At 34.5% G+C, this 21,757-nt stretch overlaps 4 protein-coding genes and 1 pseudogene across 5 annotated transcripts; 2 read left to right on the forward strand and 3 right to left on the reverse strand.

Annotated features, from left to right (window-relative positions):
- Positions 1-359: 359 nt before the first annotated feature.
- Positions 360-755, forward strand: LOC132269834 (uncharacterized). Its single transcript, XM_059771070.1, has one exon. The coding sequence runs from the start codon at positions 360-362 to the stop codon at positions 753-755; it is 396 nt and encodes a 131-aa protein (XP_059627053.1).
- A 387-nt stretch (positions 756-1,142) lies between these two features.
- Positions 1,143-3,034, reverse strand: LOC132268476 (ankyrin repeat-containing protein At5g02620-like). Its single transcript, XM_059769318.1, has 2 exons — positions 2,352-3,034; positions 1,143-2,116 (listed from the first exon to the last, which is right to left on the reverse strand). The coding sequence occupies exons 1-2, from the start codon at positions 2,901-2,903 to the stop codon at positions 1,406-1,408; spliced, it is 1,263 nt and encodes a 420-aa protein (XP_059625301.1). The 5' UTR covers positions 2,904-3,034; the 3' UTR covers positions 1,143-1,405.
- Positions 3,035-6,284: 3,250 nt separating this feature from the next.
- Positions 6,285-9,630, forward strand: LOC132268477 (uncharacterized). The gene is made up of 2 exons (XM_059769319.1): positions 6,285-6,688; positions 8,725-9,630. The coding sequence occupies exons 1-2, from the start codon at positions 6,326-6,328 to the stop codon at positions 9,394-9,396; spliced, it is 1,035 nt and encodes a 344-aa protein (XP_059625302.1). The 5' UTR covers positions 6,285-6,325; the 3' UTR covers positions 9,397-9,630.
- Positions 9,631-11,849: 2,219 nt separating this feature from the next.
- Positions 11,850-18,058, reverse strand: LOC132270661 (uncharacterized). 2 transcript variants are annotated; one of them, XM_059771841.1, is made up of 8 exons: positions 17,649-18,058; positions 15,771-15,910; positions 15,495-15,594; positions 15,283-15,381; positions 14,391-14,738; positions 13,424-13,516; positions 13,121-13,327; positions 11,850-12,564 (listed from the first exon to the last, which is right to left on the reverse strand). In XM_059771841.1, exons 1-8 carry the CDS (start codon positions 17,964-17,966, stop codon positions 12,301-12,303), a joined length of 1,569 nt encoding a protein of 522 aa, XP_059627824.1. In that variant the 5' UTR covers positions 17,967-18,058; the 3' UTR covers positions 11,850-12,300. The 2 variants fall into 2 exon arrangements, with proteins under 2 accessions (XP_059627824.1, XP_059627825.1); XM_059771842.1 differs by having other exon boundaries at positions 15,771-16,102; positions 17,649-17,788.
- Positions 18,059-19,482: 1,424 nt separating this feature from the next.
- Positions 19,483-21,144, reverse strand: LOC132269835 (light-harvesting complex-like protein 3 isotype 1, chloroplastic; annotated as a pseudogene).
- Between the last annotated feature and the right edge of the window lie 613 nt (positions 21,145-21,757).

Here is a 21,757-nt window from a genome sequence, read left to right on the forward strand (position 1 = left end):
ACAAATTTCTTTGAATATGAGTTTGTTTTAGAACTTGGTTTTGGCAAATGAGTATGTTACAAATTAAAAAATCAATAAAAAAGGGGAAAAAAGAAAAATTAATCAAGTATCTGCTTATGTTCTCTGTTTTTCATTGTTTCCTTGCTTGTTTTCGTCCATAATAGTACTGTGCACCTATTCGCAACCATTTTACGCCACTTTATCCAGCTTTCTATGATGAGGGATTGCTCGTCTATGAATATGGTCCAAGTATTAGCTGCGCTAGTGTGTGCAAATGGCGTGAAATTAAATGGTTTCACATCATCTTGAATCCTATATGTTTTACAGAATTGTGCCAATGTAGATATGGAAATTGACAGATGTTTGGAGAAGCTGGAGCATTGACAGCCAAAGATCTCACCAAACACGACACTAAGGATGATGCTGTGGTTGATTTTAGAAAGGGATGCTTCCACAAGCCATCACATGACACAACCAATGCAATCTTCAAACCAGGAAGAGAATATGCATATTGTGTGTTGCTACTGATGGCCACACTGGTTGCAACCATAACCTACCAAGCAGCATTTAGTCCTCTTGGAAGAGGTACTCTCAAAGAAGGCTATGCATATGATTATGACACAAATGGCTTTCTCCAACTGAGAAAACCAGATTCGATTATAACCCGATCATTCCTATTGCTCAACTCCACCGGGTTTGTTGCATCGGTGGCCATGATTATATTCCTCCTGCATGAATTCCCACTGAAACCATGACCGCAAATCACAGTGTCCAATTTTTTTGGATCATATATGTGCTCGATAATGGCACTATCACCGCGTGAAGCTTTAGCGCTCTTCTTCCTAGCATTACCATTTCTATTGTTGGCAGCTGCAGGAAAATTGCATGGCTTCGCAAAGCAGAGGTCCTATTGAAGGTCCTTGTTACAAAGACGAATTGCAATTAAAAAAATTGTTTCTAAAATTATGTAAAATTCCAAACATGTTGAATGTTATGTGTGGAATGCATGCAGTCAATTAGAAACTTAGAACAGCTTACGCAGTCGCTTTCGCTAGGATCGGAAGCCCATCATTTCTTTTACACAGTCGATTTCGCTAGGAAGCACACAAATCATAAGTGATGTTCCACATGAAGAGTAATGCATAGAAAGAGTCTATTTATATAATTAAAAAAGAATTATTCATAAAATGTGCTTTATATGTTACAATTAGTCAACATTATTGAAAGAGCACCTTTTTTTTTTCACTATTATCCATATTAAATTTTAAAATAAAAAACGAAAGGGGACGTAATGTACAACAAAGATACTCATAAATTTACTTTGTTATTGTCCCAGTTTTCCTCCCTAATCATGATCTCAGCTATGAGGGAAAATTTTTGCAATACCCCCAGGCGCACTCAGACCCTAAAGCCATGCTGAAGTGACATGACAAAACTGTTTGCATATATGCCATGTTGCAACTAACAAGAAAACTAAAGGTATATCCAATAACCACACGGCCAAGAAACTTGGAATCTTATAATTAGGGCCAACAGTTATCCAGAACTTGGGCATGATGATCTTCGCGGCCAGACCATAACTCACAAGCATTGCGGCCGTCACAAACAAGGGAACTGCACGGTAACAAAGTGAGCATTTACTACCCATGCACCAGGTGTTAACAAGTATCACACACATACTACCCAAATATGCGAACGAATTCGCCGCGAAAACATAGAAGATGTCCGGTAGAAGACTAGGAGACCTTATGGCATCTATAACACTGATATTCAAAACTTGAACATGGTGTTCGTGTGGATCGATGTTGCTGAGATTGAAGAGACTTTGGTAAGCCGCACTTGCTGTAAAAATGAACAGGGCCAGCAACAAGGATTTCTTCATGAAGTCCATGTTTTCCTGCATCATCTTCTGCATCATCTCTTCACACCTGCCCAGTGGCTCATGTCCTCTCTTCGCTCCAGCTTTTTGAAGAATGTCATGGATGCATCTGTCAATAAGAATCGACGTGTTTTCGGGATGGAGGTCCCTGGCCGTTAAACCCATTTCATTTCTTGAGTTCACATCCACCACATGAGCACCATAGCGCTTCTTGTAGGAAAGCAACGCTTTCAGGATCTAAATCATGGATAAATAAAAACATATATTTCAATCGACTATTTCTTCAAGTCAATAAAAATATTATTATTTTACAAAAAGAAGTCAAATTTCATACTAAAAAATCAATTCCATTTGAGAGAAACATTAAAAGAAAAGAAAAGAAATCTAAAATTAGAGTAAATGGGATCAGAAAACTTGGAAAATGAAACAGATGGAAAGCTTCTAGAGAGAGAGGGGAAAATAGAGTGGAAACCTGGATTTGCTTATGCAAAACTGCACAGTGGAAAACAGTGTTGCCCTTAGAATCACCGTGATTTAGAAGCTCTATCCAGTTAATGTACTGGGGCTGCTGAAGTTTTTCCATCAACACCCAAAAACAACCAACATGGCCATTTTTGACGGCCACATGAACCGGCGTCTCTGCCTCATTATTCAACTCTCGGATGGAATTTGGACACAAATCGACGATGACCCTCACAACTTCTACATCGTCTTTCCCTGCTGCAACGTGAAGAAGGGTTCTTCCCTTATAGTCTTTAAGAGAATGTAGATCACCAGCTACCTCCTCGAAAAGTGCCTTCACAGTTGCACAGCCTTTTCCACAGATGAGGTCCATAACGGTACCGTCACCGTCACCGTCACCATCCTCGTTAATTCTTTCTGTAGCAAGTCCCGGATTTTCCATGATGCGGCGCTTTGCAAGCAGTGTGTTATCATCTGCAAGCGCAACGACCACAGGATTATCCTGCAGTTGCCTCCTACTACTTGCACTAGTTTCAACTGGTTTCGACATCACTGGAGGCATATCTTTTTGGTGTCTAGGAATTAGGAACCTCGCCTCACTCTCCTTAAATTACTTGAATCAATCTTGAGCTATACTGGAGAAAATATATAGCTCGAGCTACGACATTTACAAAATGCGCATATAAATATATCTTTTAGCTCTACTCTTCTAGATTGCCCAAACGCGTAACGTTTTATTGATATCCTTGTATAATTAACCAGTCTCAATCCATTTCCATTTCCGAGAATTTTCGTTGAAATGAAAAGGAAAAACTAGTCCAGTTTCCAGACAAAAATGTTAACCGCGTGGCTTTTTTATTTTTATTTTTATTTTTATTTTTTTTAAAGCTGAAACATGGAGTTCACACCTATTGAACAATTAAAAAAATAATAATAATACTTGGATCATTTGGGTGGATTTCATTTTGTATGATATTATTCTTTTTTATTTTTTATTGACCGTAATGTGTCGTGACAAGATTGTGTCACATGTGGTAATGATTGGATAGGTTCTCATATTGTTCAAAAAACATATAATAAAAAAAATTATACCAACCTCAATTCAATGCCAAAATATAAGGAACTTTTGCTACAATTTAAAAATTGACAATTATATTTATTGTATTTTTATTATTATTTATAATTACAATATAGGGATAAAAATGTCTTTTTCAAATTTTCAAAAGGCAAAATTGAGGGTTTAAATAAATTTCAATCATAGCATGAGACAAATTTGAAACTAGAGGAAAAGTCGTCGTTATTTAGGCATGTTTTTTTATTTTTTTATTTCTAACTTATGATTAGGGGTGCACATGGTCCGATTTGGACCGGATTGAAAGTATTTTGGAACCAAACTATTTATAACGGTTTCACTATTTTTGAAACCAGACCGAATCATAATATTCATGGAACCAAACCACGAAAAATCGGTTTGGTTTGGTTCGATTTGTCGGTCTCAGTTGATTTCTTTTTATTTTATTTTAATTTTGAGAGGGCAAAGTTTAAAAATAAATAAATAAAATATCAACTAACGTTGATATAATACGAAAAAAAAAAAAAAAAATTTAAGAAGAAAAAAAGGAAAATAAATTGAGATATACTTGAAAGAAAAGGAAAGAAAATTGAAATATATTTGAAAAGGGAAATTTGACTTTTTAAAAAAGAAATTTATAAGGAATTTAAATAACAAAAGAAAGAAAGGGAGCACGTGAAAACTTTAATTGATTTAGGGTTTAGGATATGATATACATATATAAATATATATTATATAATAAAGTAACCGTTCGGTCCGAGCTGGTCCGGTCCAGTACGACCCTAAACCAGGATCGGACTAAAAAATTACGGTTCCATAATTTTGGGCCCAGAACCGAAACAAATCGCTGTACAACTAGTCCAAACCGTCCAATTCAGTACGATCCGGTCCGATTTTTCGATTTACCGAATTTTTTGAACACCCCTACTTATGATCATATATATGTGGGGCACTTAAAATCTCACCCTTTATTACTCGGACAACAATGCAGTGTTACACATTTGATGGGCACACCACCTGATGACAGTTTTAATATCTGCCCGATAAATACTTTTTTTGTTGTCAATATGGATTAATCAAAAAGTAATTAAGAAAAGATTTCTCCAGTGATGGATCAGTCAGCGTTATTGTCACAATGTTTTAGAAGCTTTAATTTATCTATCTTCATGATTGTGGCTTTGGTTGTCTTGAAATCAAATCAAAATCCAAACATATTAATTTCTTGATTTTTTATAAATCTATGACACAATATATGGTCCATGCCAGTTGAGGTGATTAGATTTTCATATACTGCGTTATATATATAATACAGATAGAAAGAATTGATTAAATTTGATAGGTTTACTCAATGTGTATTTATATTTAATCACTAAATTGTAGAAATACTAAAACTTTATAAAATCAAGTGTCAAATTTTTATTGAATTATTTCCGTGTATATGAAATTCGACTTGAATCACGTACCCTTCATGTTTGGGTCTAATATCATTCAATATAATTAAATTGAGAATGCAATGATGTGAAGTTGTGGATTTTTTTTAATGGTGTTATAATATTACATCTCAATATAATATATAATATGGATGGTACACTCTTAGGGTCATTTTGGTACCATGGATATGGAAGGAAAAGAAAAGAACGGTAAAAGAGAAAGATGAGAAATTGTCTTTCTTATGAAACGTTGGAAGGAAAATAAAAGAAAACTAAGGATTTGAAATGATGCAATAATGCATGAATAGAAGTATTTTTGTTATCCTTTCAAAAAATGGAAGAAAATATTAGAATTTTTAATGAAACTTTGTTAATACCAACTTTGTCCGTATTATTATAAAAGACAAAATTTATATATAAAAAAAAATGGTATTTTTATAAATTTATTAAAATAGCTTTATTTCCTTTCTTCCCCGAACACGATTATTATCATCTCTTTTCCTTTTCTTCATTAACTAATCAGATACGATAAATAATTAATATTATCCTCTTTTCTACTTTTCTTTTTTATTGTAACTAATGTTATCATTTCTTTTATTTTTCAGTCTACCAAATATAATCCTAAAAGAAAAAAAAAAAAGTTGCATTATTATGTGTTTTATATTGTAATTAGTTTACAATTGTTACAATCTTAATTTAACTTAATATTAGATAGATTCCTATGAAATTACTAGGAAGCAATAAAATAAGGTCGCGGCCACTTTCCTGAAATTTGCTCCTAGGTTAGAAAGAGTTTTCGAGGAAACTCTTCTATCAATGCCAAAGAATTGTTAGCAACTCTAAATTTCCACACGCTTCAAGAAAAAAGAAGTTTAGTGGGGAATTGCATGAGTTGAAATTTCCACATGCGTTAGGGAAAAAAAAATGTACAAAATAACATAACAATTTTATATTGTTATGAGTTTACGAGGAAACTTAATTTAAGTTAATATTAGATAGATCCCTATGAAATTACTAGGAAGCAATAATATTGTCCCTACGGTCACGGCCGCGACCACTTCCCTGAAATTTCCCCCTAAAGAATATTGGTTGGAAAGAGTTTTCGTGGAAACTCTTCTACCATTGCCAAAGAATTGTTAGCAACCCCAAATTTCCACACGCTTTACGGACGTCACAAGATAAAAGAAGTTTGGTTGGGAATTGCATGAGTTCAAATTTCCACAGGCATTAGGAAAAATAAAAAAGTTACAAATAAAAAATAAAAAATAAAAAAAAATACTGTGGGGGCTGAATTTTTTTTTCCCTTGGCTACAATAAGTGCACGGGACCCACAGGGGAATTAAATAGGCTGTATATTTTCTGTAGAGTACGTGGCGATGTGTCCGGAAGACTTGTTCGGCCGAAATGAAAAGGACATATGGAAAATTTCTATAAATAGACTTTGTTTTGGGTGATTTCACATTTGTGCAGTTGCAGACGCCAATGGAATTTTCAAGTTGTCAAAGCGAAGGCAAAAAAGTGTTATTGAGTTTAAGCGGCGAAAGAGAAGAATGGATTGCTCTGGTGGATTCATCATCTTTCTCATTGATGCCTCACCACAAGGATGAAAAGTTGTTGAAGATCATTATCCTCCACCGCGAGGATCTCTCAGAAATACGGCTACAGACGAAGAGTTTATTCGCTGAAGCCTCTTGCTCTGCTGCCAAACATGAAGAAATCTGCAGATCAAATTTAAACAAACGAACTTACTCTGTTCTACGACTGTCCTCCCCTGCTCTCCCTCTCCATGATTGCCAAACAGTGTACATCCCCAAGGACGTTAATAAACGGAAAGAATTTCCTCCGGTATGGTATCATCCATTGCTTAATTACTTCTCTTATTTTGTTAAATAGCAAAGTTATGCATGTACATAGCAAATTTATCAATTAGGGTCGGTTTGGTTAGCTAAAAAAATAACAATAGAAAGTGAAAGGAAAGAAAAGAAAATTAGTTTTTATTTTTTATTTTTTTTATTTTATGTATTTGGTTATCAAGAATATTTTTGAAGAAACTTGTGAGAAAATTTTGTTTAATTAGTTTGAATAGCGAGAGAGTGAATGGAAAATAATTTTACATGTCAAAATTACTCTTATGAATTTAATAGTAAAATAGGTAATAATGTATACAATTAAATAATAATAATAGTAGTAAAATAATAAACACAATTGAATTAGCCTTATGAATTTAATAATAAACTAATAATAATAATAGTAATAAACTAATATATATAATTAGATTTATGAATAAATGTATATGTCCATATATGTATTTGGCATTAGTCTCTTTAAATTATTTATTTATTTGTTATTTTTTTTTTTTTTTGTGAAGTTTGCATTATATTACTCTGCTATTAGATTAGAGTACTTTGTTTTGTGTTTGATGAACCACTTTATACCTAATTGTTTTTATCTATTTTTAACAAAAATAAATAAATAAATAAAAAGAAAGTAAAATAATAATATAATTATTTCTATTAATATCTAAATGGTATCTTGAACAGACACAACATAATTTACATTAGGATTATAAAAATATAAATAATTAAATTAGGATTATATCAATTTACAAAAGGAAATTTACATCAGCATGAAGTTTGTGACAAATTGAAGAGTGGAGAGAATCAAGGAAGGTCCGTTTGATTAGATAGAAATGTATGATAGAAAGTGAAGTAAAGGAAAAGAAAATCAAGTTTCCAGTATGCGTTTGGTTAGTAGGAAAATTTTTCAAGAAAATTATGAGAAAATATTACTTTGTTAGTTTGGATAAGATGAAAATGAAAAGAAAATAATTTTATTACCAAAACTACCCTTAGGAATTTAAATATTTTAAGATAAAATAAATTTGTGTTTGATAAACACTTTATACCTAATTATTTATATCCATTTTTAACAAAATAAAATAAAATAAAAGGAAAGTAAAATAATATATTATTAAAAATAATAATATAATTATTTCTATTAATATCTAAATTGTAGACACAACAATTGTAAAACCCAAATCTGGAGATCGTAAGTTTCCCATCAAACTAAGTATTCCAATCGCCTACAACACCAACAATAAAAAAACATGTATGTATACTCAATCACTATTAATTATAGAACCCAAAATAATACTAATAAAAAATTAATTTTATATGCATAAATAAAAATATAAATAATTAAATTAAGATTATATCAATTTACAGAAGGAAATCTATATCGGTGTGAAGTTTGTGACAAACCGAAGAGTGGAGAGAATCAGGGAGAGAAACATGGAGAAACTGAAAAAGTAAAGTAGAGGGGGGAGAAACAACTAACAAGGGCACAAGAGGAAACTAAGATATAAAGTGGCTAAGTTTTGCAAGAAAGTAAATTTTCGCGTGTTTTATACTGAAATTTTTTTAGGAAAAATTCACAACAGAGAGAATCCTACCTTCTCAAAAAATTTAACTTTCCATCTAACCAAACGCATAAATTTTTTCAATATTGTCATTTTCTTTTCCTTTCTAGCTAAGTTTACCCGGAGAGAAACATGGAGAAACCGAGAAATTGAAGAAGAGTGGGGGGAGAAACAACTGACAATGGCACAAGAGGAAACTAAGATATAAAGTGGCTAAGTTTTGCGTGGAAAATTTTTAGAAAAAATTCACAATAGCGAGAATCCTACTTTCCTAAAAATTTTCACTTTCCATCTAACCAAATGCATAATTTTTTTAAATATTTTCCTTTTCTTTTGCTTTCTAGCTGGTTCTCGCTAACCAAACATACCCATATGTTCTTTGTTTTTCATCCTTTTTCTTGTTTGTTATTGTGCTCTGTTTGAAACAACCACAATTACACTTTTTCAACTTTCTTTAATGCAGACTTCAAAAGGATTACTCAACTCCGAGTATGATCATCATCCTAACATTAATACCAATTTAGTGTCTGTAAATGGCACGAAATCTGGTTGTACCACTCCGGACAGCCAACATGTTGTACCAAATAGTGGTGATATAGATGTAGAAATTGAAGAATTGCCTCGACAAGGAGGAGGTTTGGGAGCCAGAGAGCTCGCCAACGATGTGGATTCCGCCGTCCGTGAAGATGATGTTTATCATTGTCGAGAGAGGGGCCACAAGCCATCACATAACCCAATCAACGCCACTGTCAAACTCAGGAGGGAGTTTCTGTGTGGGGTGTTGCTATTGATAGCCGCATTGGTTGCCAGTGTAACCTACCAAGCAGCATTTAGAATCCTTGGCGGCAATCTCGGAGACAAACAAGATTCAAATGCAAACCGGTCATTCGTGTGGTTCAACTCCACTGGATTCATTGCATCAGTGTCTCTGATTATATTCCTCCTACACGAATACCCATTGAAACCGTGGACTCAAATCTCAGTGTGCACTCTGTTTGGATCATACATGTACTTGATCATGGCTACATCGCCGCATGAGGCTTTTGTGCTTCTGTTCCTAGGAATTCCATTTCTACTGTTCGCAGCTGCAGGACAATTGCGTGGATTTGCAAGGCCAAGGTCCAAATTGAAGTAGTCTTCTTATATAGTGTAATAATGTTGGATATTTTAGGATATGTTGTTGTTATGTCACATATGATATGTATTAACTCTGCTAGCAAGAGTTTTCTTTTCTGTAGTAATAAAAGAATCTGAGATGAACTTCACACACACACACACGATGGACTTCACCCGTGTGTGTCAGTGTGTGTGTTTCTTTATTAAAAGAATAATGTTGTTAATAGAGCCCATGAGTGATTAGTTCTCTTTATCATGTCGCTCATCTCAAAACCTTTCTCAATCCGGTGATTAATAAGATTCTCATGGTAGCCTTGCTCTCCTTTTTTTCTTTTTCCCTTTTTTTTAGCTGAAAACAATTGCTACTCATTTTACCCTTTTAGGCTAGAGGAGTCCTATGGGAACCAAGCTGATTAAACAAATACAAATTCAAGTTAGTCTTCTTTATAGATGGTTGGATATTCCTTAAAAGAAATTAAAAATTCCATTAAGTTTTGTTTGGTTAGATGAAAAGGGAGTGAAATGATTTTAGTAATGTTCTATAATCACTTAATTTTCAAAGAAAGTAACTTTCCCTCTTATGGTAGAAACCCTAACCTCAATGGAAATTTGTAATGGAAACGTTGATCATAAAAAGAGATTCCACAAACCCTAAAGATTGAAGAGCAAAGCCATTTGCAATTGCACTAAAGCAACCCCCAACGTGGACTCGCCTGTTTTGGCGATGGTGAGATGCTAATACGATACTATCTTCATTTGGACAGGTCACCCGAACACCTCCTGGAAAAATATTTTGGGGATAATTAACTCACTCGATGGTCAGATGTTGTTGAGAGTTAAATCTCTCATTCATCACATAGAGCAGAAATATCATCAAAACATCATCACATCACATTAACACAAGTATATATGGATATAACAATCATACACATCTACGCGCAGAATTATATATACTCTTCCATCTCCTCGCAACACTCACACATATGCTCTCCCATCTTCTCACAATACTCACCCTTAAACCACTTGCATCTTTTCTATCTATTCTCTCTAAACCTATCATACCCATCTCTATTTATAGAATCTATAAAACATAATTTCTTACTAAACTAGTATTCCACAACTTGCCTACAAACAGTTACCATATTAGTCTTTAATTCTAAAATAGCAAGTACAATTTTTTTTTTTTTTCTAAATCTTCAGCTTTTTCCCTAAGTTTTTTGGCTTCCAAAACTGATTAACAACTTCATAATAACTCACTGTCCAAGTGGAACCGAGTCCACGAGATGGAACCGGTTGCACTTTGGTAATAGCCAAAGCCAACAAAAACTGCACGCCCAAGTGGAGCCGATTCGCCAAATCCAAATCTGTAACGTCAGATGCAGAACTGGTTTTGCCCTACGTAACCAGTTGCAATATGCTAATAGCCTATGTAGACACCAAAATCAACAAATTTTAACAACCCAATTCTTCACGTGATCAGACTCCTCAAATAAGGATCTCTTTATAACTCTACCTCAAATAAAGCACTATAATGAAATTTTGTGTACCTACACCGATGAAATTTTGTGTACCTACATCATCCATATCCGCTCACTTTTAAATGGATATGAGTAGACCATATTAAAATACGAGTTGAATATAGGTTATAAATGAGTTGGATATGAGTACTTGTATTTAATCCATATTTTACCTATTACAATTCACCTTCTCTCTAATTTTTATTATTTTTATTTTTTCAGTAATTAAAATAAATGAAAAAGAATTAATGGTCTATCATGATCTCTCTCTCTCTCCCCCCCTAACCTTCCTCTCTCTATGAGGTTGTAATGGTGACAAATTTTTACTTTATGGGGCGTAGCCGCTGTGGACTTGAGCAATTCTACCTTTACCTTTTGGAATTGAGAACTCCTTTGTATGTAAATTAGAAAATACAAGTAATAATAGGATTCCAAAAAATCAAGAACCAACTCAAAGCAAAAGTAGGTTTTAACAAATAAATCCTACCACAAGCACAGGAATAATTTTTATTTGGCAGCAACGCCAAGTAACACCAACTATAGCTAAACATTCTTTACCCAAAAAAACTCACTCTGTTAGTAGTATTTACCTAATTAATACATCACATGATAATTTTTTTTTCACCCAATCACATGATAATTTAACCAAAGTTGTAAAAAGCAGTGCCATACCTAATTACATCCCATGAATCGTAATTGATGGACAAAATTGCAGAGGTCGCCTCTCATGAATCATATCCCATGAATCGTTCCGGTAACATTGTTCAAACTAGTCTTCAGAATGCCAAAAGCCTAAAACAAAGATCAAACTCAGGTTGTCTCCAAGACTTTCACTGACTTGTCAATATGAAAAAGGAGGATCAAAATCCACCATATGAAGGATTCTTATTCATAGCTGATTCCAAGATCTTAGCAATTTGATTGTAGCCAAATGTGTTGGACGATGACAAATATATAAAAGAATAAATAATAAAAAAATTCAAAAATTTGTGCTGATTACCAAATATTTGAAGCTAGTCTTGACAGGGTAAGTATCACCAGAACACGCAGTTATTATTTGTTTACAAAAACGAAAATCCCTACTAATTAAAGCTGTAAAAATATCACATTCTTCCTTTCAACTTCTGTTCCATGAAGGAAGATTGTAGCTCCATGGAGGAAGATTGTAGTAAAAATAAAATCTTGATATGTGGAAGACTTGAAATTGAATGGGAATTGTATCTCAACAAATGCTGACCAGGAGTGGAAGGATATGAAACAACACCGATCATCTCCCCCTGGGTTTCAAAAAGTTGAGCAGAACACAGCTGCCCTAACAACGAATTCGAAATGAAATGAATCAAAATGTATTGTCAAGATTGAGCCCCTACATCGATAATATATGAGCACTTCTGAACAAAGGGTGTTCAGAGTCCAGGTATGGATTCAAGATTGTATTTCTCAGAAGCAGAAGTTTCAGCTTCCCGGTTCTCTCTCAATTTTGGTTTCTTCATGGCATCAAGAGTTTGTAGGTACGATTGAGAAGCACTTCGACTTGATGAAGAGCCTGGGTTGTTAATTCTGCTAGCAAGGAACCTACGGATCAGACCCCTGAGGAATGGAGCCATTGTGTCTAGCTCATGTTCCAAGTAGTACATGATCCCACCCATACAAGCACAAAATAAAGCCACCTGTAACAGTGGGGAAGCCAGCGATTCAGGCAATGAGGACAACGCAAAACAATTATCTTCAATCTGAATACTTTTACCATATCTTCAAAACAAATCTCTCTTAATTTTATCTACACTATTAAAATAAGAACAAAAATATACGAAAAATTAGATACTCCCTCTATCCCAAAATAAGTGTCCTGTTTTGGGAACCGTGACTCACATTTTAATGAAACATCATAATTGTTTCAATAAGGCTACATATGTTGAGGAGAAACAAAACAAGAAAATAAATAATGTACCGTATACAGTTGAAGAAATTGCAATGAAAGGAGATGAAATAATGAAGAAATTGCAATGAAAGGAGATGAAATAATGCATCAATGTCAAAGCCTATTTCAAATTAAATGACTTCCCCAGGGGTATAAAAAAAAAAAAAAATTACTAGTGCTATAACGCATGACAATAATGGGAGATTTCTTAACACTGTGTCCAGAATCTACTTTTTCCAAGAACTAAATGATGCCTCAATGGGTATAAATTGGGCGAAAAGAATAAAGGGTGCAAATAGCAATACCTCAGCATTCTTTATATGAGGGAGCAGGTGGCGATTCACTAGTATATACCACAAAGAATCTCCAGCTCGGGGAAGAACATATAAGGCGAGTTCTCCACGTCTAGCTTTCTTCTCCAGTAGTACAGAAAGGGCAGAAATTCCACCCGCAGCCCAATACACAAGTTTGTGGTCAGTTGAAGCCACCTTTCTATGCATACATATAACCCCCTTGCAGCGTCAAAGTTTTTAAACAGGGTCATGAAGATTATTGAAGAAGCAGAAACAACAAAAGAAAATAATAACATAGGACTGAACAACAGCTACCTGAAAGATTCCTACAAAAGCTGACAAGAATGCTGTCGAGCGAACAGCTCCTTTAAGAGCAAGCCAACATGTGCGAACAGGAGCGTCCATGAACTAGAAATGGACCAGATATAAAGTTAATTGTATTCAACAACAATCATCTGACCTACTCAGATTTTTATAACATGAGATACACGGACTTCTCTAGGTTGAGGTGTCTAATGATGCAATGTGATACCTTAGATCAGGTAACTTTGTCCTAGTTGTGCTGTCAGCTACACCATATGGTGCCTAGATTATGGGCAAATGTGAAATTTTACAATGTAGAGATGGGGGCTTGTAGGCCTGAACATATCAATTAAGTTGATGCAAAGTAGATTCAAGCTTGGTACGCCCAATAAAAAAAGTATATTCTGCTAATTAAGATTCGAGGTTGGTATGCCCAATAAGAAGTGCATTTTACTAATAAAAACACACGTTGCCAAGTCTAGAATAAAATATTTAGCTACTTGACCAATCCATTGAACTGTATTAAATGGGCCAATCGAACTAAAGGGATTGACCAACTGAATGTTCTCTACTCTCTAGTATTAGATGGGATCCAAATGAACTTATGAATCAATACAATGTTGCCAAAAAAAACTTCTACAGAGTTCCCTAATTGGATTCAATCTTCTTATTTCCAAACTTGATATCGTCCCTCCACAACTATAAACAAATGTACTGGTGATTTGCTTGATTGATTGATCCAAAGTTGTTTAGTTGATAAATCCTAATTGATTAAAATCAAAAAAATCAAATAATAAATAAAAATATAAAGGGCATTAATCAATCAAGAACAGAGATGATCCTATTCACCCCTTCTAGTTCCACCATTATCCGTCATCTCAGAGCTTCTCTAAATCTGAGCGCATCCTAGAACACATTAAATAGTATTGAATTCCTAAAGCACAACGAAAGAAAAGGAAGTCATAAGCAACAGGTATACCTTTTGCAGGTGCAGAACAACAAATGGTACAAAAGTCAAGGAGAAGTAAAGTGGAAACGTTTTTCTGAAAGTAGCTGATGCTGCGCTAGCATTGTGAGCTAAACACGAATTTTTGTCCGGGTGAATTATGGAACAGGGAATAATAGAAGGAAATGCTTCCAGCTTTACATAGTTGGCATTCCTTCTGGTAGATAAGTAAGCAGACAGCGAGCTAACATCTATTGGGCCACCTCGACAGCAGTCCCTCACAGCCATGTATACAGGCCGCGCAACTGGTCCAGTCTTCTGAATGAAATCCTGATATGATTTTGGCAAGCTCTCAGGACGCATTACAAAGACGTACATAACCTGAAAAGATTTTTCTGATGAATAAAAATATAATTACAAACACATAAAGCAACTTGATATATAAAATTATGATGGAATCATTTAACTAAAATAAATGGCAAAGAATTCAAAAACTCCAATACCAACTTTCATTAGTTTTTAAAGACACAACTGATGACCAGGAATCCATTTTGCTGCAAAAATATGAAGAGTCCAGAATATATGCCCATGATAGAAAATTATTTTCAACAGGTTAATCGTGAGATTTTTTTTTTTTTTTTTTTTTTTTTTTTTTTTTTTTTTTTTCTTTCCATCGAAGATGTAGAAATGAAGCATTATCATCGGAAACCTCTTGAATTATATTCTGAAGAAAGCAACAATAAACAAACACACATGTATCCCTTCACACCCAAATTAATGCACTTGTATGGATGAGATAAAGAACAAAGGAGATAACACACAAGGTCAGACAGTTGAGAGAAAATGCCCATGTCAAACAATAGCACAGGATAAGATGGATTTTAACAGTAATTACGAAGATGAATGAGTCAATTAAGTGCATTACCTGTGCACATGCTAAAGCAAAAAGTAAAGCATCTCCATGTCCCCAATGGCTTCCCCAAAGGTGAAACTTGTTCTTGGACTTTGCCGAATTATAAGCACACTGATTGGTCAATTAGTCCCATTAGAATGGCAGGGAAATCAAAATTAAACCGAATCCTACTAATCCATGCACCAAGAAGAAACAAAGAAGGAACGCAAACTAAATATATGTACCTGGGCAACCCTCGCCAAAAGATATAAAGCAAGTGTACGCCTCCGGTTAGAATCATCTAATGCTAAAATAGACAATCCTGCGACTGAACCTGCTAAAATTCTGCTCCATCATCCCCTTTAAAAAAGTCATATATGGAATAGGATATATCATGCATTCATAGCTTTAAACAACTCCAAGGCATTCATAACCACAAAAAGCATAAACAATAATAAAAAATCAGGGGAATAAAGGGGGAAGAAGTATAGATAGAAATTATTTTAACATTGTAAACTTACGCATTGATTGGCGTCTCCTTTTTTCTCAACTTTCGCAACAGACATCTAAGAGCATGATAGGATCCGGTAAATCCCCCAAAAAGCAAACCAATCCGGCATGCTTCCTCTCTTACTATAAGATCTTTCTCGGAGACAAGTTGCTGCATATCGAAAGCAAAATTTCACTATCAAGACGTAAGAATCCTCAAGATGCATTCAGAAGGTCATTAATTGACAAATTACACTCCCTTTTCTAGCAAGATTCATAATCAAAATCTACCATATGCTCCTGAACAGCAATGCTTCTCTCGGAACATAAAATCGGGAAAAGGTGTCTATCATATTGGATGAGGCTGCATATTATATGATTCCAGAGTGGAAAAGTTACATTTCTGAAGAACAATTTTATCTGGACACCAATGACGTGCTAAGTGGAACAAGAATCAGAACATGATAACACCACTTACTCTAAATTTGATGCATATGTTTGGCTTATATGTGGCATATTTGGGATAGTCGGTTGTGAGAGTGGTTTGCTTTTGACCAAAAGATGAATAATGATAATTAATATTATTTAACTACACAAGTTGTCATTGAATAGTTGTAGAAATATATTCTAATGGATGAAGCCTATAAAAACATTGAATTAAGATAATCCTACTTATATTAGGTTCTTAATCTGCTATACTTCTTCCCCATTCTCTTGAACAATATGTAAGGGAAGAAATAAGAAGAAAAAAACGTGTGGATTGTCAAATTTAGTATTACTGAAGGGAAGTGTTCCACATCAAAAATTGTGTTCCACGATTATAAGTGTTAGGGTATTAGCATTTTCGAGCAACCATGCTGAAGAATTACATAGTATGCGATGCAATAGCTATGCACTCACCCACTTCCTAAAAAATTGGTGACTAAGTATCTTACATAGGAAGCCACTTCCTTGCAATTTGAAAAATAAATAAATAAATAAAAATAACTAAAGCATTTCTCTTTTGATTTAAGTACGTAGCAAGGTCCTTCGGGAAAGCCCATCTTATTTACTTGGTATATTTGCTAATTGCGGAATTCTTTTGATTCCAATTTTGGGATATTTTTCTACTCCGAACTTCCAAATGCCATTTTTACCTTTTCCAGACAACAAAGAACAGTTAAGCAAAACTAACACAGAGAATGGAAACTGATAGGCAAGATAAAGTTGGAAAGCATAAAATTTTGACTTTAATATAAATTCAAATTCAATATCATTATACAAAATTCATATCACGTTTTTCTTATTAAAGGCCAGATTTGAACTGCTAAAGCCACCACCCTTTTTACCGCTATTACAAAAGGAGCTTGACTCTCGTCTTATCAAGCCAAATCCGAACAATGTGCATGTGAAGCTAATTTTTTTTCCTCCTAAATTCAACCAGCCCTGATAATTGTTTTGTTGATTAGGTTCTGCTAGGAAATTTAAGGACATAATTTGATCGTCTTCAATGCAAAGCCATCCACAAGCTCGGATATAAATTGTTGAATAAAGTCACAATTTCTGTAATATCTTAGGTAATATACATAGTAAATGACTAAATTGAATATATTAGGAGTGATATATTACCGATACGAACTAAAAAAATTGTCACAACCTATGTGATCAAATTTGCCTGATGTTGCATTTGGGAAAAGCGAATCAGGGCCTTAAAATTTAAATTGGAGGAAATTTAATTTAAAGTTTGAACTAAACCGCCTCCAATTCCAATTTCAATACGCCAATTCGGTGCTCCCAAACATTACATAGCCTTGATTCAGTTCAAAAAACATTATAAACGCATCATCGCACAAATTCAAAGAAAAAGCTAATTGCAATTGCAAATTTATTTGATGCTGTTAAATTTTCAATAAATAAAGAAAGAGGCTGACCTTGAGATCAAGAATGGAGGAATACGACTGTCTGCGAGCAAGCTTGAAGGCGCGGAGCAAAATTCCAATGCCTACGCGAACACCATAGGAGAGGAGGAAGGTCTGGCAGAGGTTGCCGATGGCGTTGGCGATGCAAGACTCGTCGGGGTGATCGCACGGCGGGTATTGCCGCCGCCGGCGCTGCAACTCCTGCATGGCCTCCCTTAGGCGGTCCTCCGCCTCCCGGAGGCGTCGCTCGGCGGCGCCATCGGAGGATTCGTACAATTGAGGGGGAGAAGGCGGACAGGTGAAGGAGGACGACTTGGAGAAAGAAGGCATTTTAGAGAGAGAAGGGAGGTTATCAGCATTTGCGGTGAGAGGAAAGAGAGGGCGTTTGTGTGTGTGTGTGTGTGTGTGTGTATGGAAGGGGAGAGTGGAGAGCTATATAACCTGTTAAGGATATGAATATAATAAATGAGATTACTATATGGTGAATTAGTGTGTGTGCACAAGAATGTAAAGTAAATTTCAGTACAATGTTTGAGGAGAGAGAGAATACTCCCCCTCTTCCAATATTATTTGTCCAATTTTTTTATTTTATTTTATTTACGTATTTATTTATTTTTGTGTACATTTTTGGATTCATTGTAAAATGCACAACTACAAAAGCTTTTAAGAATGAAAAAAATTAAATTTTGTTTATACTAAGTAGATACAAGCAAGCTTAGAATAAAATCCAATAAGAATACTTCTAATTGAAACTAAAAGCAAAATGGATGATTCATTTTTTAATTTTCTTTTGCCCTATTTATTTATTATTTTTCTTTGAAAGGAAAAATAATTAATTTCCTCTTTTTCTCCAAAAAGAAATCTCTCAACTTAATGAGGGTAAAAAAAAAAAAAAAAAAAAAAAAAAAAAAAAAAAAAAAAAAATCAGATCTTTTTTCTCACCACAAATATAATAATAATAATAATAGTAATAATAATATTAACAAATATAATTCATTCCTTCATTCCTTTCCATCTTTGAAAGGAATACTAATTACTAAAGAGTAATAGTATAAGAAAACTACTCCATGCAAATACTACTAATAGCTAATTTATTACCAAAAAAAATATTTCCACATTAGGCATACCCTCTGTTTATCTTTTCTCCATTCCTTTCCACCTATGTAGCTTCTAGGACACAGGTAAAGGCATCCACACGGATACCTATAAATATATATTTTTATTTTTATACATTAAGTAATAGTGTTATAAAATTTTAATTTATTTATAATTTGTATGTTAAGAGTTGTTCTGAAATGAATTAGAAAATAATATTATGATACTTATAAACTTAGATAGGTTTGAAAAATTTCTTAAATAATAAAATTAATTTTTTTTATGAACATGTATATATAGTATCGAACACATATTCAAAGGGTCATAAAAGTTTCCGTGATTCCTAGATTTCCACCCAAACATGGTATAAGAATTAATGGTGGGTTCGTTGGCCGTTGGTTTTGTGTCAGTATAAAATTCAGAGGCCCACTGCAGTTACATTTTTGAAGTTCCGTGAGAAACTCTGTTTGATAGGATGAGTTTATTTGGACGACTGCTATTATTTTGCCTTTTCAGTTACGATTTTGTCGCATATATATATATATATACGTTTGTATGTTACGTTTGTATCTATGTATAAACGTTTTGTTTGCTTAGAATGGTAACCCAGCCTGGTAGATAAGAGAGAGAGTGTCATATGTGTAGTGTACGTTACGAAATTTTTAAATAAATAAAAATTATCTTGGTAGTGCAGCTATATATTTTCTAAAATTGAAGTGAAGGACAGCTTTCCGAGATGTTCAAACGTTTGTATTGTAATATAATGACATTAAAGAAACAGTTAGATTAATGTAGTTCAGTTACAGTATGAGTCCCAAAATATGGACTATATTTTGTTGCCACCTTGCTTTGAAGTGCCACTGCTTGCATCTTGATCTTGCCAAGAAGCTTGCCATTGCTTGTCATAGAATGTGGCCTCATCCGCTAGCTTTTTCAGGTTCTCAAAATCTCGGGTTCGTCTAAAAAGGATAACACCGATGACTGTCAAGAAGAGAGCAGCCTTGCTTATGAAATTGCCGGTTTGGCCAACTACGTCGAGTCCCGTTAATGCATCTACAAAGTATGCCATGAAGAACCCTACCATTGCAGCTCGACCTGCCAAACAATGCGCGTCAGAGAAATACAAATTTGCCAAAAAGAATGTGAAGAAATTAACAAGAGAGGTACTGTGTTTTAACCATTGAGAAGCTCGGCCTCTGGGAGGTGGGAGTGCATGATCCATGCCCACCATGGGATGATGGAGCTTCTGAATAGCACTGGAGCTTGGTTTGTTGCAGCCTCTGGATTCAGTTCAAGAAACTTTCTCCTCCTTGCTTCTACAAGTCCAAACAGCATAGTTACAATTGGTTTGGTTAACTCTCCATTTATGTGCCAAGAAAAAATGTTAGTAACATTCTATTTGACTTGAAGGGTGGTTCATTTTTAGACATTCAAACCCTAGTGATAAAAAATAAAATTTTTAAAAATTGCAAAGTTTTTTTTTTTTTTAGAATATGTGCAATCACATGTAATTCACAAGTATTAGACATCCGAGTTTACGGTTCATCCTAAGAGAATCTTTATCCACTCGACCACCTGTGCAGGTTGCCAGGATATATCTTAAAGTTTTCTCTCAAAACTGTCTCTTTTAATACCCTGCAATTCTAATCTTAAATCTTTGAGTTTTCCCTCAAAACTATGTTTCTCTGTACCTTGCAATTCTATCTAAACAGTTAATTTCTCAGCAAACAAAAAAAAAGGGGTGTTTGTTTAAGAAATGTACTGTATATTAACTAGGAACCTTTTATTTGATTGGTTTCCACTGAACCTAATAAAGTGAATCCATTTTATGGAACATAGATGCATTTTAATATTATAATCAGGGTCCAAATTACAACAGTATATGATAATAATCCGAATTTGACTATAATTTTTTAACACACCCAATAAATTTATAGAAGAGGATGCGTAACAAATTGAAACAAGCACAATTTGTCACAGTAGTTGAGATAGTTGCACATGAAATGAAAGATAAGGAATGTACTGAAAATAGACAAAAATATGACCTCTAACCTGCAACAATCACACCATCCCAATCCATTTTGCCATCTTTAACAAACATATTAAGATCCCACGTCCCGTTCTTCCATCACTCATCGGAGAAATTGGGAACAGAAGGTTGTGTGTCCGTACCGCACTCTGCTTTATCGTCGCCAGCCCTCGATTTATCAATGTTCAAAGCAGACTTCTCCAGTTTTTCAGCAATGCTTAAAGCTTTGTGGCCTTCGGAATCCACTGTCACAACATGGGTTGCCTGCTTTGTTGCGAAGGAGATTGCAGGTCTGGCCTCCCGCTGCTGCTGCTGTTGTTTCTTGGTGACATGAGGAGAGCTGCAAGCTCTTTGCATTGAGGCAGTAATGGCAATAGAAGTCATGGATATCCAAAAGTAGTTCTTTCTTCCTTCTGTGGTTTCCTTTTTACCTTTGTTTTTGTTGGTTGATGAAATGCTTTGGAGGATAAAAGGTAGAGAAGAGGCCCATAATATGAGATAAATATGCCTATCTTCTCCTTCCAGTTTCTGTCAGAAAGGTCATGGGCAAGCCATTTTATCAATATCTGCTCCTCAATTGTCATTAAATTAATAAATTATTAGATTTATCACCAAAAAAAAAAAAAAAAACCTTCCAAGCAAGTCACATTGGAATGAAAGAATATATTTTCAGTCAGGCTGGATGTGCTTATATTACATCAAACTTTGATTCAGATGGAGATCAAAAAAAAAAAAAAAAGAAAAAAAAAAAAAAAAACCACTTTATTCTTTCTTTAATCATCACAGCTCATCTTGATAATACAAAGCATAGAAAGTTGATCATTTGGATTTAGGCTGCAACAAACTGCTTCCAACAAGGTGAAACCTATTAAGCAGATCTCTCGAAATTAATAGTCCCAGACAAAAACATTAATAGGTTCTAAGTCAACTAGTCAAGCAGGGCAGGCTGTCTTCAAAAGATGAACTGGTGCAGATCAAGCCTTTGATGTGCATGACG

This window comes from Cornus florida, unplaced genomic scaffold (genome assembly GCF_030987335.1).
Source record: "Cornus florida cultivar Cherokee Brave unplaced genomic scaffold, ASM3098733v1 CherokeeBrave_3.0.0_Hap2_Chr08, whole genome shotgun sequence".
NCBI classification, from domain to species: domain Eukaryota; kingdom Viridiplantae; phylum Streptophyta; class Magnoliopsida; order Cornales; family Cornaceae; genus Cornus; species Cornus florida.